General features: G+C 41.0%; 1 protein-coding gene and 2 pseudogenes across 1 annotated transcript; all 3 read left to right on the forward strand.

Moving 5' to 3' along the window:
* The first annotated feature begins 9642 nt into the window (after positions 1–9642).
* On the forward strand, positions 9643–12859 carry LOC147492859 (putative monogalactosyldiacylglycerol synthase 3, chloroplastic; annotated as a pseudogene).
* Positions 9985–11331, forward strand: LOC147492860 (chloroplast envelope quinone oxidoreductase homolog pseudogene; annotated as a pseudogene).
* Positions 12860–15394: 2535 nt separating the features above from the next.
* On the forward strand, positions 15395–16435 carry LOC147492861 (uncharacterized). The gene has a single exon (XM_086567669.1). The coding sequence runs from the start codon at positions 15395–15397 to the stop codon at positions 16433–16435; it is 1041 nt and encodes a 346-aa protein (XP_086423795.1).
* Positions 16436–17395: the final 960 nt, after the last annotated feature.

Genomic DNA, 17395 nt, shown 5'->3' on the forward strand with positions numbered 1-17395 from the left:
AAACAACTTTCTTTTTTCTCATATCCAAATCCTGTCAACAACTCAACAAAACCCAAATCCAATCAAACAAAACCCAACATAAGCAAATCCCCAATCCTGTCAGCAAAACTACAAATTCCACACCTCATCCCATCAACACACAAAACCTAAACCAAAACCTCTCCGATAGAAAAGTTTATCTCTAACAGCCACAAAAACCCAACGAATGAGTTCACCAAGGCAACCCAAACCTAACGAACCTAATACAAGTCCTTTCCTACCCCAAACCACCCCGAATCAGTTGCGGGAGGTAGTGGTAGAATCCAACAAAATGATAAAGCTCCTCGAGTGTTTGGCGGTGGGGATATAGCGGTGTGGCAATAGTGTGGCGCTGATGAGGAAGGAGGGTAGTGATTCTTACGGGTGGTGATGGTGTCGCGGTGATGAGGGAGGATTGGTTATGGACCGGAGAAGCGGAGTACAAATCAAAATCGGTCTTCTTTGGTTTTGGCCCTTTGGAAGGTGGCGCTGGAATCAACAGCCATTCTTGATGGGAGGAGGTGGTGGGGGTTGTGGTAGTGATTTGGAAGGTGATTCGGTGGGTGGTGCGGTGGAGGGGGCGAGGTGATGGGGATGCAGCAGTAGCAAGGTTGGGTTTAGATCGGTGGAAGAAGAGGGTGGAGGATTAATGGTGTTGGTGGCAGCCGGTCTTTGGTGGGAGGTGGTTGAGAAGAAGGTTGAGTCGGCCAGAAAGTGAAGTCGGTTTTCGGATCCGTGGTTTAAAGGAGGCGGTGGTGGTGGCAGCGTGATGAGGTGCCATGTCGGGTGGTTTATGGGGGGCAGTGGGAGGTGGTGGTGAGGGTGTGGGCAGCACAAGCGGTCTTTGCAAGTTCTTGGGGAAGAAGAAGGTCCGAAGAAGAAAGTGAACGATTGGCATTTTTTTTTTTTTTTTTTTTTTTTTTTTTTTTTTTTTTTTTTTAAATTTTATCTTGTAATCTTTATTCTTTTAATTAATCAATCACCCTTTTAGCAAAAAAAAAAAAAAATGGTTCAAAATTTTGGTGTTTTTTGGTATCACTCCTAAAGAATTGGGTACAAAGAGCTTAGCTGTCATAATTTTGACTCGACTGTTGACTGAGTTCCTTGACTATTGGCCTCATTGACAGTTAAATGATTTGAATCATGTATATCAATATAACAAAGGAGAGAAGTTTTATGACCCATGGCTGGGATTCCATCCTAGGGTTGGCTGAGTGGTGGCTGGGATTACATATAATGCCTCGATTACTGTGTTGGAGATTGATGGTAATTAAGACTTTCCATTAATTTAGCAAATCAATTAATAGTAATTAATACTTTTATTTATTAAACAATAAATAATTATAGTTAAAATTTTCTATTAATTAAGCAAATCAATAAATAATGGTTTAATTGGTAATTAAAACTTTTTATTAATTTATTAAATCAATAAATAATGATAGTTAAAACTTTCTATTAATTTCACAAATCAATAAATAATGGTTTAATTAGGTAATTAAAAAATAACTTTCCAATAATATCAAATTAATTAATGATTTTAGCAATATTTCAAAAAATTAAAATAAATAACTCAGTTTAATCAAAATTTTCAATTTTTTTTTTTTTTTTTTTTTTTTTTTTTTTTTTTTTTATCAAAGTTGATATTTAAGGAACCAAAAATCCTACACATCGATTGTTCCCATATAGTCACTACAATGTGAGGTTTTTTGACAACGACAACAAGTTTTCATGAGGTCATCCGTCCTATATGACTACTCCTGCTAAGAGTGGAATTCAACCTAAACGAGCCGAGCTTTACCATGCTCAAGCCCAGCTCATTAATTACATGAGCTTTCAATTGAGCTCTAGCTCGGCTCATATAGTTAAATTAGCAAGCTCGAGCTGAGCTTAAACGAGTCGAGCCTGAGTGGCTTGGTCATTTTACACTATAAATATACTATTTGAGTTAAACGAGCTGAGCTTCATCAAGCTCATTTGTTACACGAGCTTTAATTTGAGCTCGAGCTCGGCTCATATAGTTAAACAAACGAGCTCAAGCCGAGCTAAACGAGCCGAACCCGAGCCGCTCGGCTCAAATTCCACCATTAGACTCTCCTGTATGAGCAAGCTTCACGACAAAGTTCCCACAAATCCATAAATCCAGAAAAAAATATATATGTTGGGATTTGGTGGATGAATTACTTATGTCTCAGATCTCAAACAACTTCATAGATGCTAGAATTTATACATGAGGCGACCTTTGACCCACGGGCTAGGCACCTTTCCAAGTACCTGTTTCAACCTCGCTTCACAGGCTAGGTGCAATTTAGACTATCTAAAATACTAAAATAAAAGTAGCAAATTATTTAAGGTTTCTACCATTTTTCCAAAAGCAATTTACTAAAAGACAAGTCTACGAAAATATCAAAATAAAAAATAAAAAATAACAAGTTTATTGAGAATTTCTTATAGAGAGATCAATGGTTCGATAGACTTATTCATGGGTATTTTAATTTCTTAATTGATACCTTACAATAATTTTAAAACGGATCGGAAAGTTATGATAAGTACGAATTGGATATTACTACAGAGTTAACTGGTTAAAATATGGGATGAGACATACTCTATAATAGTAGGATATATTTCAATCTCAGTCAATAACATGCAAGGCGTTGTTAAAATATGAAGACGACAAAACCATTATGCAACACTTTAAAATGGATAGTTGGTTTACATTGTCTCGATGAACAGTTGGAATTATAGAAAAACTATGAGTTAACGAAAATGAAATAAACAAAAAAGCAATTCAAAACCATAAAATCAAATCAAATTGTGAAGTAATTTAGGAAAAGTACGTACCTCCAATAACCGTTATATATATATATATATATATATATATATATATATATGAATTAAGTTTTTTTGAACTACAAAATTTCATGTTCAGGTCGTTGAAGTATGTTCAAAATAATTTTTGTAGGGTGGATTTGATACAAATCTTTTTCTATTTTTTATTTCATGTCTTATACTTCACCGGTTACGCTGAAGTAAGAGACGAGTCAGGTATGCCGTCACGAGTCGAACAAGAACAAATTAACATTTGTTGATATATCCTTACAATGTGCTAATGATTGCTCAAAGTGTAGTTAACCGTTGCATTCAGTGAATATTCTCAATTGTATAACATGGTTCAATTACCTGGTTGGTAACTTTAGTATATTTGCAATTTGCATAGGTTTTTTGTTTACATTCTTAGTGTCAACAGTGGTTGTGTTGCTACATTCTAAAGTAACAAACACAAGGGAGGTTTTGCCAAAATTCTTTGCGACATGGCGTTTATGGGCATGTAGAGATAGCACCAAAGATAAAAGACGACAACATAATTAATATTTGTGCCTTCATAGCTACCTGGAGCATTTCATAATCATGTTTTGTAATCATTTTTTTTTTTTCTTTTTTCTTTTTTTTTTGTAGTTTTTTTTTTTGTTTTTTTTATATATATATTTTCAATATCGAAAACTAAATCATTAGGAGGTTGTATATACATGCTAGGGATACATATTTCCAAAGCATGTGTGATGTATAAAGTTTGTGGACAAGCACATTTAATGTATCATATTAGCCAAAATTGTTTGGGTGGGATGAATTTTACACAAGTACTATTTTTTTTTTTTTTTTTTTTTTTTTTTTTTTTTTTTTTTTTTTTTTTGTTTTATTTCTTGAAATTGTGTTAATACATGAATTAAAATATATATGTCCAAGACAAAAAAATGTACCAAAATCAGAAAATAATTAATAATGTATAAATAATTATTATTTAAATAAGAGACAAATAGAGAGATGATGTTTGTTAAAACTTTGGCTAGGAGAAAAAAATCAGTGAATCTAAATAAGAAAAAATAAGAAAAAAGAAAAAAAAGAAAAGAGAAAAAGAATATTAAAAAAATCAATGCAAATAAAAAAATTCAAAAACAATCCGTGCCAAGGCACGGACATTACCTAGTCAACTTAACAAAACATGGCTGTTTTTTGACTTGCGGTTGGGATTTGTTTTCAGGGGGTATAAATTGATGAGGGCCACCGTTCTGCCATGTGGATTAGGAATTAATTAGAGAGCTTAATTGTTAAAACCCTTCGTGTGCAAACCTTGGATCACTTCCTCTTAATTATGGTAATAGCACGAATAGAAAACCTTTCCCTCTCCTCTCTATCGAGCTCCACAATAATTGTTCTCTCTTCCTCTTCCCCACCCCCTACACGCACACACAGATGCACACAGCAGAAGAAACTTCTCCAATCTTTTTCCCAAACCGGCCTCTCTCTCTCTCTCTCTCTCTCTCTCTCTCTCTCTCTCTCTCTCTCTCTCTCTCTCTCTCTCTCTCTCTCTATCTGACTCATGCCCCAACGACAGTGAATCAGTTGCTAATAAAAAGGCGAAAGATAATAAGAAATTAAACCCCAGCATCGATCAGTTTCTATTTTTTTTTCTCTGATAAACTCTTTTTCTTTTTGTCTCTCTTTAGAATTGTTATGTTCAAATTTGGTTGAACACTTATGCAGATCTATTCAAAGGTAGTTCAAGAGATGTTGCACAAGAAACTCTTACTAAACCAGGTGTCTGATTCTAAATTTCCTTTCAGGCTTCCAATAATCGATTTCACTAATATAGACTTGAAACCTGGAACGTCTGGGTAGGTTTCAGTCAAGGTGCAAGTTATGCAAGAATTAGAGGAATATGGTTGCTTCGAGGTTGTGTATCCCAAAGTTCCTGTGGAGCTTCACATGGCATTATTTAGTTAAGTAGTAGAGCTATTTGATCTACCTGTAGAGACCAAGTCCCAGAACATCAAGTCTTCAAAGCACAATATTTAATGTATCATATTAGCCAAAACTGTTTGGGTAGGATGAATTTTACACAAGTACTGTTTTTTTTTTTTTTTTTTTTGTTTTATTTCTTGAAATTGTGTTAATACATGAATTAAAATATATATGTCCAAGACCAAAAAATGTACCAAAATCATAAAATAATTAATAATGTATAAATAATTATTATTTAAATAAGAGACAAACAGAGAGATGATGTTTGTTAAAACTGTGGCTAGGAGAAAAAAATCAATGAATCTAAATAAGAAAAAAAAAAGAAAAAAGAAAAAGAATATTAAAAAAATCAATGCAAATAAAAAAATTCAAAAACAATCCGTACCAAAGGCACGGACATTACCTAGTCAACTTAACTAAACATGGCTGTTTTCTGACTTGCGGTTGGGATTCGTTTTCAGGGGGTATAAATTGAGGGCCACCGTTCTGCCATGTGGATTAGGAATTAATTAGAGAGCTTAATTGTTAAAACCCTTCGTGTGCAAACCTTGGATCACTTCCTCTTAATTATGGTAACAGCACGAATAGAAAACATTTCCCTCTCCTCTCTATCGAGCTCCACAATAATTGTTCTCTCTTCCTCTTCCCCACCCTCTACACGCACACACAGATGCACACAGCGGAAGAAACTTCTCCAATCTTTTTCCCAAACTGGCCTCTCTCTCTCTCTCTGACTCATGCCCCAACGACAGTGAATCAGTTGCTAATAAAAAGGCGAAAGATAATAAGAAATTAAACCCCAGCATCGATCAGTTTCTGTTTTTTTTTTCTCTGATCAACTCTCTTTCTTTTTGTCTCTCTTTAGAATTGTAATGTTCAAATTTGGTTGAACACTTATGCAGATCTATTCAAAGGTAGTTCAAGAGATGTTGCACAAGAAACTCTTACTAAACCAGGTGTCTGATTCTAAATTTCCTTTCAGGCTTCCAATAATCGATTTCACTAATATAGACTTGAAACCTGGAACGTCTGGGTAGGTTTCAGTCAAGGCGCAAGTTATGCAAGAATTAGAGGAATATGGTTGCTTTGAGGTTGTGTATCCCAAAGTTCTTGTGGAGCTTCACATGGCGTTATTTAGTTAAGTAGTAGAGCTATTTGATCTACCTGTAGAGACCAAGTCCCAGAACATCAAGTCTTCAAAGCGCAATTTTTTGGGTTGCATCAGCAAGCCCCCCCCCTTCGCCCTCACCATGAGAGCATGTCTATTGCTGGTGTTCTAAACTTTGAGAAAATGGAAAGGTTCACAAACATGATGTGGCCTCAAGGAAATCCTAGAGTCAGGTAAATGTATAATACTCTTTCGATCATATATAATACATGCAATTTCCTTAATGTATAGAACACACTTCCATTGGCAGGACTGTCCTATATACATGCATGTTTGTTCCTGTTTCCTCAGCGAAACCATACATTCATATGCAAAGCAAGTAGTAGAGCTGGATCAACTGTTGAGGAGGATGAATCTTGAGAGCATGGGTGTTGAAAAGTACTACGATGAGCACATTGAATCCAACTTCTATCGATTCCGTGTTGCAAAGTACACTATACCTGATCAAATGGATGAACTGAATGAAACTAAGATGGGTTGTAGAGCTAACACGGACATGAACTTGGTTACTATACTGTCTGAGAATCAAGTTCAAGGATTGGAAATCACGACGAAGGATGGCCAGGGGGTGCAAGCCAGAGTCTCTTCTAAAATTATACAAACTCAGCCTATATTTGGTTAAATATATGTTGGTTACTTAAGTATTACTTTAGAAACACAGCAAAGAATGAAGAATGGTACAGTCGTGGTGTATTGCAACTATCAACCTGCCAAGCCTCACTGACAATAACTATTACTTGGATTACTTGGATACAAGATATGTTGTTATGTTTGATGCATCTTTGATGTCAGCTCTCCAATACAGGTATTTGGTTGAGTGGGTGACTAAAGATGCTTAATACAATCTTTTTTAGCTGGGATGATTACAGAATCACATGTAGTAATTTCTACACGTGTTTTGATTTTTCGATCGCCAATGGGTAAGAGTTCTCTTATTGTAGTGGTAGTATTGGGGGACCAAAGTGTCAAAGAGAGGATGCGCCCGAGTTAACGAAAGATAGCATGCCGCGGCGTACTGGATCGGGGCTAAATCACGTGGTCGCAGTACGGAAACCCTACACGCGTAGAGAAGGAGACCGCGAGATGGAGGGACAGGTGGAGGGCCCGGATGAAGAAAGGAAAGGATATAAAGAGAAAGTGAAGAGAAGAAAAGGAGGAGGCAGCCATCAGGAGAGAAGAGGGGAATAGTGTCTGGAGAGAGAAAAAATAGTGAGAGGAAAGAGATTGGAACTGTAACGAGTGTCTGAGAGTTAGGGGTTAGTTCTGGTAGTAGAAAAAGGGTTGTAACATTTGGCGCCGTCTGTGGGGAAGAAGAAATGGCACCAAAGAAGGAGGTGGGTAGACCTCGGAAGGTAAGAGTCCTAGAACAAATGCCAGAAACGGCGGTGGACGAAGGGGAAGAGCGAGGGGAAGGAAGGGGAGAAGAAGAAGTTCGACTTATGCGGGAGGAGATTGAAAGGCTGAGGGAAGAAAATGAAAATGAGGAGAGAAAGAGAAATGAGTGGGGAGGAGTCCGGGGGAAGAGACAAAGGGAGGAATCGGAGAACGAAGAGGGTGGAAGAAGAGGAGGAAGCAGTCGACTACGGTGGACAACCCGATGGCAGGATTAACGATGGAGCAAGTCCAACAAATGATTAACAACGACCGGGAGGCGAATATGCTGCAAACGAAAGGTCGACGGCGGCCCGGTCGGTGGTGGTGGCGGAACCGCGAACCAACCGGCGAATGCGATATGGACTTCTGAGGTGCCAAAACGTTTCAATCAGCCAAGGTTTGAGAGATATGACGGAGCGGGAGACCCGGCAGATCACATCCATCACTTTCGGCACGAGATGCCTCTCGGCAAAGAATCTGATGATAATGCGGTGTATGATGTTCCGGCCCGATCTTAAAGGAGGGGCTTCCGACTCGTACTATCGGTTGCCGTCAAGGAGCATAACCAATTTCCAAGAGTTGGAGCAAGCCTTTGTTGATCACTTTATACATCAGAAGCAGAGGGTGGTAGACATCGCAGCCTTATTTAATGTCAGACAAAGGTCCACCGAATCAGTCAGGGAGTACCGATGTCGCTTCAAGGCGGAAACACTTAAAGTGGAAAATCTGGACGAGAGGACGGCGGTAATAGCGTTCGAGAGGGGGTTGCGACCGAATGCATGGCACATCGTATCCAGCGGCAAAGGATGAGATTGCGACATTGCACGAGCTCTATCCGCGTGTAGAGAAGTATATCAGATATGAGGACACTATGCAGAAAGACTCAAAGAGGGGAGCTAAGGCAGTTACAGCGGTAGAAAAAGGAAGGGAGCGCAGGAAGACAGAGGGAGAAGACAGAGGTGGGGAAAGGTATCGCGGTAAGACACCGCGGCTGGAGAGGGGGAGAGAAATGGCACGCAGGGAGCAGAGGGAGAGAAAGCCATACCGCGAGGTGGAACAAGTGCCCCTGGCGAGACCGTTGAGTGAGATACTGCCGTTGATAAAGAATGTGCCGGGATATGAAGGTCCGCGAACGTTTCCTGCCGAAATGCCTAATAAGCCCTACTGCGAATATCACCAGGTGCACAATCATGGAACAAACGACTGCTATGCTTTAAAATGGTTGGTTCAGAGATTAGTTGAGAAGGGAGTGATGAGGGAGTTCGTAGCGGAACCACAGAATAGGGAGCCGGTGCCCAATGCTGGAAGAATATTGGGAACCATAAATGTTATCTTCAGTGGGGAAGCACTGAGTCACAATGACCACCGGGATAAGGTCAGGAGGACAGCGAGCATTCAACAATTTAATGAGTCCCACCGAGGGCAGACACTACTACAGAAATACACATTAGCCACGGTTGGTCAAATGGCATATACCACTGTTTCTCTAATAAGGGTGGCTAGTAGTCACTTACCACGGTACATATGGTTTTTCTAATTTTGGTACAAGCCAAATACCACTGGTCTCATAAAACGGTGGGATATAATTGTCTTATACCACGGTACTACCAATATCGACTAATTTCGATTTTTGATATTCATATACCCTACTGTTTCTAAGAAAAGGTGGCAAATGTTTGCAAAAAAAAATAGCCCTACCGTGGATAAAGTAGTCATCATGCAATAGTAGCCACTTTTCTCTTAAGAAATTATTATCTAAAAAAAAAAAAAAAAAAAAAAAAAAAAAAACTTTAGGAATTTGAGATTGGGCAACCTTTGCTAAGAATTTCCTGGCCTTGAATCGATAAGGACCAACAAAGTTCTCTAAATTTGTTTGAGATACATCTCCCTCTCTTCCTTAATCTACTTGCATCGCTATGGGTTGCAGCCATCCTTAATCATCTTGGATCGAGACTTTTCGAGGTTCGAGGTAATTAGTAATTTTATGTTCAATATCAAATCCCATTCAATTTATTGGGGTTTTGTTCTCGATATTTTTTTTCTCAAGGTTTTGTTCTCTGAAATTAAAATCATTGATTGCATTAGGGTTGATCTGTTGTTCGTTTGGGTTTGAATTTTTTGATTTTGCTCTTTTTAATCGAAAAAGATCATTCTTTTCTAATTTTTTTAATTCCAGCGTTTTGTTTTTGTTCTTTCAAGCTCCAGTCAGTTTTATAATTCTTGTTTTGTTTTGCTTGCATGCAGATGATATTTGTGAAAGATGTATGGAAAAGAGTACATCTGGCTAGCCATTGAATGACATGGAGAGCCAATACAAGTTCATGGTGAAACATGTTGACTTTGGAAGGTTGCATTTCATAGCACTTCACCTCGTTGGATTCATTGTGCCTATCTTTGCGCACTAGGCGCTTTTTACGCTAAGTATGTCCTCTTCTCATTGATGCAAAATTCTACAACTTCATATTGTCTTTAAATGGATTGACATGAAAGACAGTTAAGTTTCGATTTCGGGTAATTATATGACAATTTCTCCTCTTTGCCACGTAATTCTGCTGGTGGTATGAGCATACCACGTAATTCTGCTGGTGGTATGAGCATATGAAGTTTGGTGTATAACTATGTGATCAATGCAGAATGTGTATTCACCCCTCCCCGAGGTATTAGTGAATAATTGTAGTCTTTGACTTTGGTCTTGGCTGTTCATGGAGTCTTCCTGAATAAGTGCGATCCTGGTCAAAGTATGATAAGAGTTTAGGCGATAAGAGTTTAAAGGCGGCAATATAAGACTTGAGACAATACACAATATTATCAGAGTTTGTTTTACTTTCCTCTAAAAATGTTGGTACAACAGATAATTGATATTTTGACATTTCAAGATTGTAGGGTATAACCAACAAGTATTAACCTTGTTTTTTACACTTCTACTTACCTTAGTTTGATTTGTGTCAGGGTCCTTCTCTTGTATATTCAAATTTATGGCTATAGTTTGATTTATTGGATCTCTTTCTTAAAAGATTTCTCTTTTTGTTTGGGTATATACGGTATCCCTCTTCAAGTTCTGAACTGGAACATACCAATGACTTTGAGTTGTATTAGAATAAAGCTTTCTCATTAAGTTTTGACCTATCACTCATAGCTTGTCCATTAAAATCATTTTACTTACCTTACTATGTTATGCATCGGATACTTTCTCTGTAGAAGCAAATTTTATGGCATTGTTTTGATTGATTGAATCTCTTTGTTAAATGGTTTGTCTTTTGATTTGATATAGTTCCACTTCAGAATCTGAACTAAAATGTTCTGTAAAATTATCACGCAACGGGGTAATTGAGACATACTATATTTGAAGATGATTTGAGTTGTATCAAATTAAATCTTGATAATAAGTTTTATCCCCGCCACACTTGTTTGTTTTAAATTTGGATGACAGAGTGGAGGTGGAAATTTGGCGGAATTCGTTGTAGCCCGGGGAAGCTTGGCGGTTAAGAGGCCTCGAAGTATCGAAATTTGAAGGTCTTTGGATTACCGTTCTTTGGTCTAACGGCACTCCGTGCTCTCACTAAATCTGGCGGTATCAAGCTTGATGGGAGTGGCAAAACAGCAAACATTCTTATTTACCGCTTTCGGTGGAGTGGGTCATTATCTTCATCGGTTGGCAAAACTTGGAAATACGCATGTTCTGACTACTACTTGTGGGGCAAGGAATATCGATTTAGTCAAGAGTTTAGGGGCAGATGAGATTCTTGACTATAAGACTCTGATGGAGTTGCTCTGAAAAAAGTCCTTCCGGTAGGAAGTATGATGCGATGATACAACCGCGGTTGGGATCCCTTGGTCAACTTTTGAGCCAAATTTGAGTGAGCGTGGCAAGGTGATAGATATCACTCCCGGTCCTAGTTCTATTATGATTTTGTGCGTTAAAGAAATTAACCTTCTCTAAGAAGCGAGATAGTGCCACAGTGCCGCGCTTTTGATCCCCGCATGAGAACCTTGAATATCTTGTTGGGTACCGGTTCACTCAACCATCGAATCGTAAAAGGTTACGCCTCACACTTTGATTATTGATCTTGCTTTAGTTGTTAGAAAGACTGCAGAAGTTTAACGTCAATCTATTTGAATCTTAATTATGTTTTCAAGTATGCTCTTTTTCATTTTTAACATTTTGTTATCAGGCTGGTGAAGAAAGTTGGAGGCGGTCGATGGAGTACAAGCCGGACATTATCATTAGTGTTCATCCTCTCATGCAACATATTCCTTTGTGGGTGCTCAAGTGGCGGGGCCTTCGGAAGAAACCAGTCTTTGTTACGATCATTACAGACCTTAATACCGCCAACCGCACACATGGTTGGTTATATTACTTTCAAGTTTCATTTTTATTTGTCCCTTTTATTTTTTCTGGTGGAGTCGGTCAATAAAGAAACATTTCTATCCAGGTTCAACACCGGTGTGACGAGATGCTATTGCCCCTCGAGGAGGTAGCCAAGAGGGCTTTATTAGATGGCCTAGAGTCTTCTCAGATTAAGTATTTGGCTTGCCCGGGGCCTTCTTTTGTTCTTAATAATCTCGAAGGTTGGTTTTGACAATAATGTATTAGTATATAACCTGGTTTCTTATAACTAACAACAGCAATGTATTCCAACCCAATTTTATCGAACAGGATCAGTTAAGAGACGAGCTAGAGATGGATCCAAAACTTCTTGCGTTTCGCTAATGGGAGGCGGTGAAGGGATGGGTCTGTTAAGAAAAACTGCCAAGGCTCTAGGAGATGCACTATTCGATGAATCGATGGGGCGTCCAATTGGCCAAGTCGTGGTTATATGTGGCCGTAATAAAAGCTTATCGTCTATTCTGATCGCCTTGTACATGCTGCAGTGGTGAAGCATTTATGACAATTAATTTCTCACTCTTATTTTTTTTTTTTTTTTTTTTTTTTTTTTGAAACAGGAAATGAAGATTAAAGAACTTGAGACCAACCATTTTGTCCTTGTACATGGAGGAGGCTTTGGTGCTTGGTGTTGGTACAAAACCATAACACATTTAGAGGAAGGAGGATTCAAAGTTGATGCTATAGACTTAACTGGTTCAGGAGTTCATTCGTGTGATACAAATAGCATTACTAGTCTTACTGAATATGTAAAGCCACTCACTAATTTCCTCGAAAAGCTTGGAGAGGGCAAAAAGGTTCATTCTGATTTTTCTTAATTAATTCTTTAAATTATTAATATTATTGGTTTTTTACTTCTCTGTGACTCGTATATACTTTCAAGAAACCCGCTATTTAATTTGTATTTCTAGTCTTAATTCACTAGCGAATATTTTAGATCCTCTCTTTCACATTATTATGAAAATTGAAAACTTATGATGTTATCAGCAAGGCAGTACATGTATTGAACCCCCCTTCTATTTAGGTTTGGACTCTGCTTTCTTTCCCCTTAACTTACACATTTTATTTCCACAAGAACAACTGAAATCAACTTGAAACTAGCTCTAGGAATACATGTATATACAGAATCTTAGCATTTGTTTATTATTTGCGGTGAATGCTCAACAAGGGATGACAATTCTTGCACAAATTGAATGACCGATTATTAGCATAATCAATTAGATTACTATTTTAATTTGTACAAAATCTGGAACACGTAGATTTGAAAGGTTATTTTCTTATTGTACTTGAAATAATTTGAAATATTAGTCTACAATGGTATTTCATGCTTGGTAGATGTCAATTAATTATTTTCGTTCTCGTTAGTTGCCCTATGTTTTACTTTTAAGTTGAATGTACAATGTTCAAAATTGAACAAGATGGAAAATGGGCTCAAAATCTATTTTGCAGGTTGTTTGTTAATCAGGTGGTGTTTTGATTATTGAATTAAATGAGGTTTAATTTTATTTATTTAAAAAAAAAAACATATACTATATACCACGGTTTTGCAAGAACGGTGGTATAAGAAGACTAATATAACCCACGGTTTGCATCAGAAATAGCACATCATATAGATTATTAACCACGGTTTTTGAAAATATAATACCACGGTTTGTTCTTAAACCGTGGTAAATAAGGGGCACTTAATACCACGGTTTTGCTAGAAGTATTTGCCACCCCAGCTGATACCACGGTTTAGAAACAGTGGTTAAAGGGTTTTTACCACTGTATATAACAGTGGTTAATGAGCTTTTATGTAGTAGTGAGAGTTACGGCACAGAGCTAAGGAAAGGGGAAGAGGGGATTACATTCTCCAATGCAGATCTCCGAACCGTGGATACTCCACATGAAGATGCGCTAGTCATCACGGTAGCAATGGGTAATTATGTGGTCAAAAGAGTTCTGATTGACTGTGGTAGCGCCGTGGATTTGTTGTTTAAGGGAGCTCTTGAGGAGATGGGGATGGACCCGGGGCAACTAAGACCCCCGCGGGCCAGTTTGTATGGGTTTAATGGGAGCATCACGGAGCCTATGGGTGAACTTTTGCTGCCAGTGACAACGGGTCCGGTGATGGTGTTCTCGAGATTTATGGTGGTGGACTCCCAATCCCAGTACAACGCGATCCTAGGGAGGAGATGGATACATGAGATGAGAGCGGTGCCCTCGACTTATTATCAGGTCATACGCTTCCCTACCCCTACGGGAACATACGAGGTCCGCGGAGATCAGGTGGCCTCCAAGAACAGCCACCAGAACACAATTAAGAGGATGTCCCGTGAGCCGGGGTGTGGATCGGTGAACCCGAGGAAGAGGTCGGCATAGCAATTACTGATCTTGGGGGCTGTGGAGGGGGAAGAGGAGGCGATGGTTCGAAGACTTTAGATGAAAGCAGTAGTGGATCCGGGGGAGAGGGCGGAGAGGGGAAGTTGGCGTCGATTGGATCGAGGCCGACGAGTGAAAGTGGAAGGCTAAGTTGGTGCAATGTTTGGTGGAGAACAAGGACGTGTTCGCCTGGGGAATAGAGGATGTTACGGGCTTGGATCCGGGATTTGCATGTCATCGCCTACATATGAGGGAGGACGCGAAGCCTGTGAGACAGAAGATGAGGGGGATGAGGGCTAAATACGCGGAAGGAATCCGGGAAGAGGTTGCCAGACTAAAGAATGCCGGGATCATAAGAGAGGTGGAGTTCACGGAGTGGCTGTCCAATATAGTTGCGGTCCCAAAGAAAAATGGGAAGGTGCGAATGTGTGTCGACTTCACGGACGTAAACCTGGAGTGTCCGAAGGATAGTTATCCTATGCCGCGAGTGGATGAATTGGTAGACAGGACGGCGGGCTTCAGTATATTCTCATTTATGGATGCATCCATGGGGTACAACCAGGTCGCGATGTATGGTCCTGATCAGGAAAAGACATCATTCGTGGTGGAAGGAGGCACATACTGCTATACGAGGATGCCATTCGGGTTGAAAAATGCGGGGGCTACGTTCCAGTGGTTGGGAGAGAAAATGTTTGAGGGCAAGATCCGACGGGGCATTGAGATATACATCGATGATGTGGTGGAGAAAAGCATGTCAGAATTAGAGCACCTGGAGGGGTTAAGGGAGACGTTCCAGATACTGCGGGTCCACAACCTGAAACTAAACCCAGAGAAATGCACATTTGGAGTCACCACAGGGAAATTTCTGGGGTACATCGTGACGCAGCGGGGAATAGAGGCAAACCCTGAACAGATAAGATCGCTAGTGGAGATGCCGTCGCCGCAGACAGTGAAGGAGGTGCAGCGGTTGGCAGGTAGAGTCGCGGCTCTCAACAGGTTTATCTCAAAGTCATCCGACAAATGTAGGCCACTGTATCGACTGTTGAGGAACACCACAGATTTCAAATGGACAGCGGAGTGCGAAGAGGCATTCAGGGGGCTTAAGAGTTATTTAGAGGAGACACCGTTGCTGTCGCGGCCCAAAGTGGGAGAAAAACTATTTTTGTACTTGGGGGTCACAGATTACGCGATCAGCTCAGTCCTCGTTCGGGTAGTAGATAAAATAGAAAGACCAGTGTACTTCCAGAGCAAAACCTTATTAGACGCAGAGACTAGGTACAGTCGAGGTAGAAATGCATGCAACCTTGGTGTTCTCGGCCCTGAAGCTGAAGCCCTATTTCGAAGCCCATGCAGTAATCGTGGTGACTAACCTGCCCCTCAAGCAGGCTCTGAGGGCTGAAAAATCAGGGAGGATGCTAAAATGGGCCGTGATGCTTAGTTCATATGAGATTCGGTATCAAGTCAGGACAGCGGAGAAGGCTCAGGCAGTGGCGGAATTCTTGGCGGAGTTCCCTGCAGAAGATCCTACATGGGGGGAGGAGATGGTTTTGGAGCCCGAGAGAGAGGAGGAACTGGATTGTCTGAACCCCTGGGATGCAAGGAATGGTTGGAGGGTGTTTGCTGATGGATCAGCAACAGATGCTGGCAGCGGAATAGGCATGGTACTGGTCACTCCGGAGAGCAATAGGTTAGAGCAGACAATGAAATTGGGCTTTGCAGCATCAAATAACGAGGCGGAGTATGAAGCGGTGATCGCGAGCATGAGAATGGCGGTAGAATTGGGCGTGAGAGAACTCACCGTATACTCCGACTCCAATTTGGTGGTATGCCAGGCGAATGGAGGATTTGCGGTTCGATGTCCTAGAATGGCAAGGTATTTGGGGGTCCTGCAGGCTTGGGCCTCGAAGTTCAACCAAATACGATTCATCTATCTGAACCGTGGGGAGAACCGCCACGCCGATGCTCTGGCTTACGTGGCCGCCGCCATTCCAGGATCTGAGGAAAGGACAATCGAGGTAAGGAAATTGAGCAGGCCGAGTACCGAGGAAAGGTTAGAGGTAATGATCACGACGGAGGGTGATGATGGATGGATGGGTCCGTTCAAACAGTTCTTGGAGGGGGTCGAGGTGAAAGACCCTAAAGAAAGGCGGAGATTGGAACAGGCGTCTCGGAGGTACACACTGATTCGAGGAGAATTATATAGAAGGAACTGGCGGGCCTCTGTTGAAATGTTTGGGGCGAAAGGCGGCTCAAGAGGTGCTCGATGTGAGCTTCCGCGAAGGAGGCTAGCGGGAGTCATTCAGCGGGCCGGACAACGGTACACCGGTTGTTAACACAAGGTTACTTTTGGCCGCACATGAAAAGAGACGCTGTAGAGTTCTCCAGGAAGTGTGAGAAATGTCAAAGATTCTCTCAACTGATATGGGCCCCAGCCGAGCCGCTGCACTGTGTGTCGAGTCCATGGCCATTTGCAATGTGGGCCCTCGACATAGTGGGGCCGCTGCCAATGGCCCGAGGTAAGAGGAGGTTCCTGTTGGTCGCGACAGACTACTTTACAAAGTGGATTGAAGCCGTGCCCCTGCAAGTGGTAAAGGAAGCCCAAGTAATTAAGTTCTTGTGGGAGAATATCATTTGCCGTTTCGGGTTGCCGTATGCTATCGTTGCAGATAATGGAGCGCAGTTCACGGGATCGAGAGTTAAGAGCTTTCTGCAGGCCTATCATGTGAAGCAGGGGTTCTCGGCCCCGTACAACCCCGAGGGCAATGGGCAAGCGGAGTCCTCCAACAAGACCATACTAAACAATCTCAAGAGAAAGTTGGAAAGCAAGAAAGGGTCCTGGGCCGACGAGCTCAGCCATGTACTATGGGCATATCGAACAACGCCGCGGACCACTACAAAGGAGACTCCCTTTTCTTTAGCATATGGTGTAGAGGCCGCGATACCAGCGAGGCTGGTGGCGGCTACTACTAGAACCTCGGCCATTGAGGATGGATCAAGCTGGGGCATCCTAGCCCGGAGATATGAATCTAGCTGAAGAAAAAGAAGAGACACTGGCAAGATCCGACTAGAAGAAGAGTACCATCGCCGCCTCCAACGGCAGTACAACAAGAGGGTGAAGCCTAGGAGCTTTAAGGTGGGAGACCTGGTACTGCGGCGGGTAACCCCCAACACCAAGAAGGTGAGCGAGGGAAAGCTGGGTCCAACATGGGAGGGGCCTTATGTGGTGATTGAGGTGGGAGGGTCGGGCACCTACAGGTTGCGAACCTTGGAAGGGAGAGCTGTTGAAAAACCGT

This window comes from Coptis chinensis, chromosome 6 (genome assembly GCF_015680905.1).
Source record: "Coptis chinensis isolate HL-2020 chromosome 6, ASM1568090v1, whole genome shotgun sequence".
Classification (NCBI taxonomy): Eukaryota; Viridiplantae; Streptophyta; class Magnoliopsida; order Ranunculales; family Ranunculaceae; genus Coptis; species Coptis chinensis.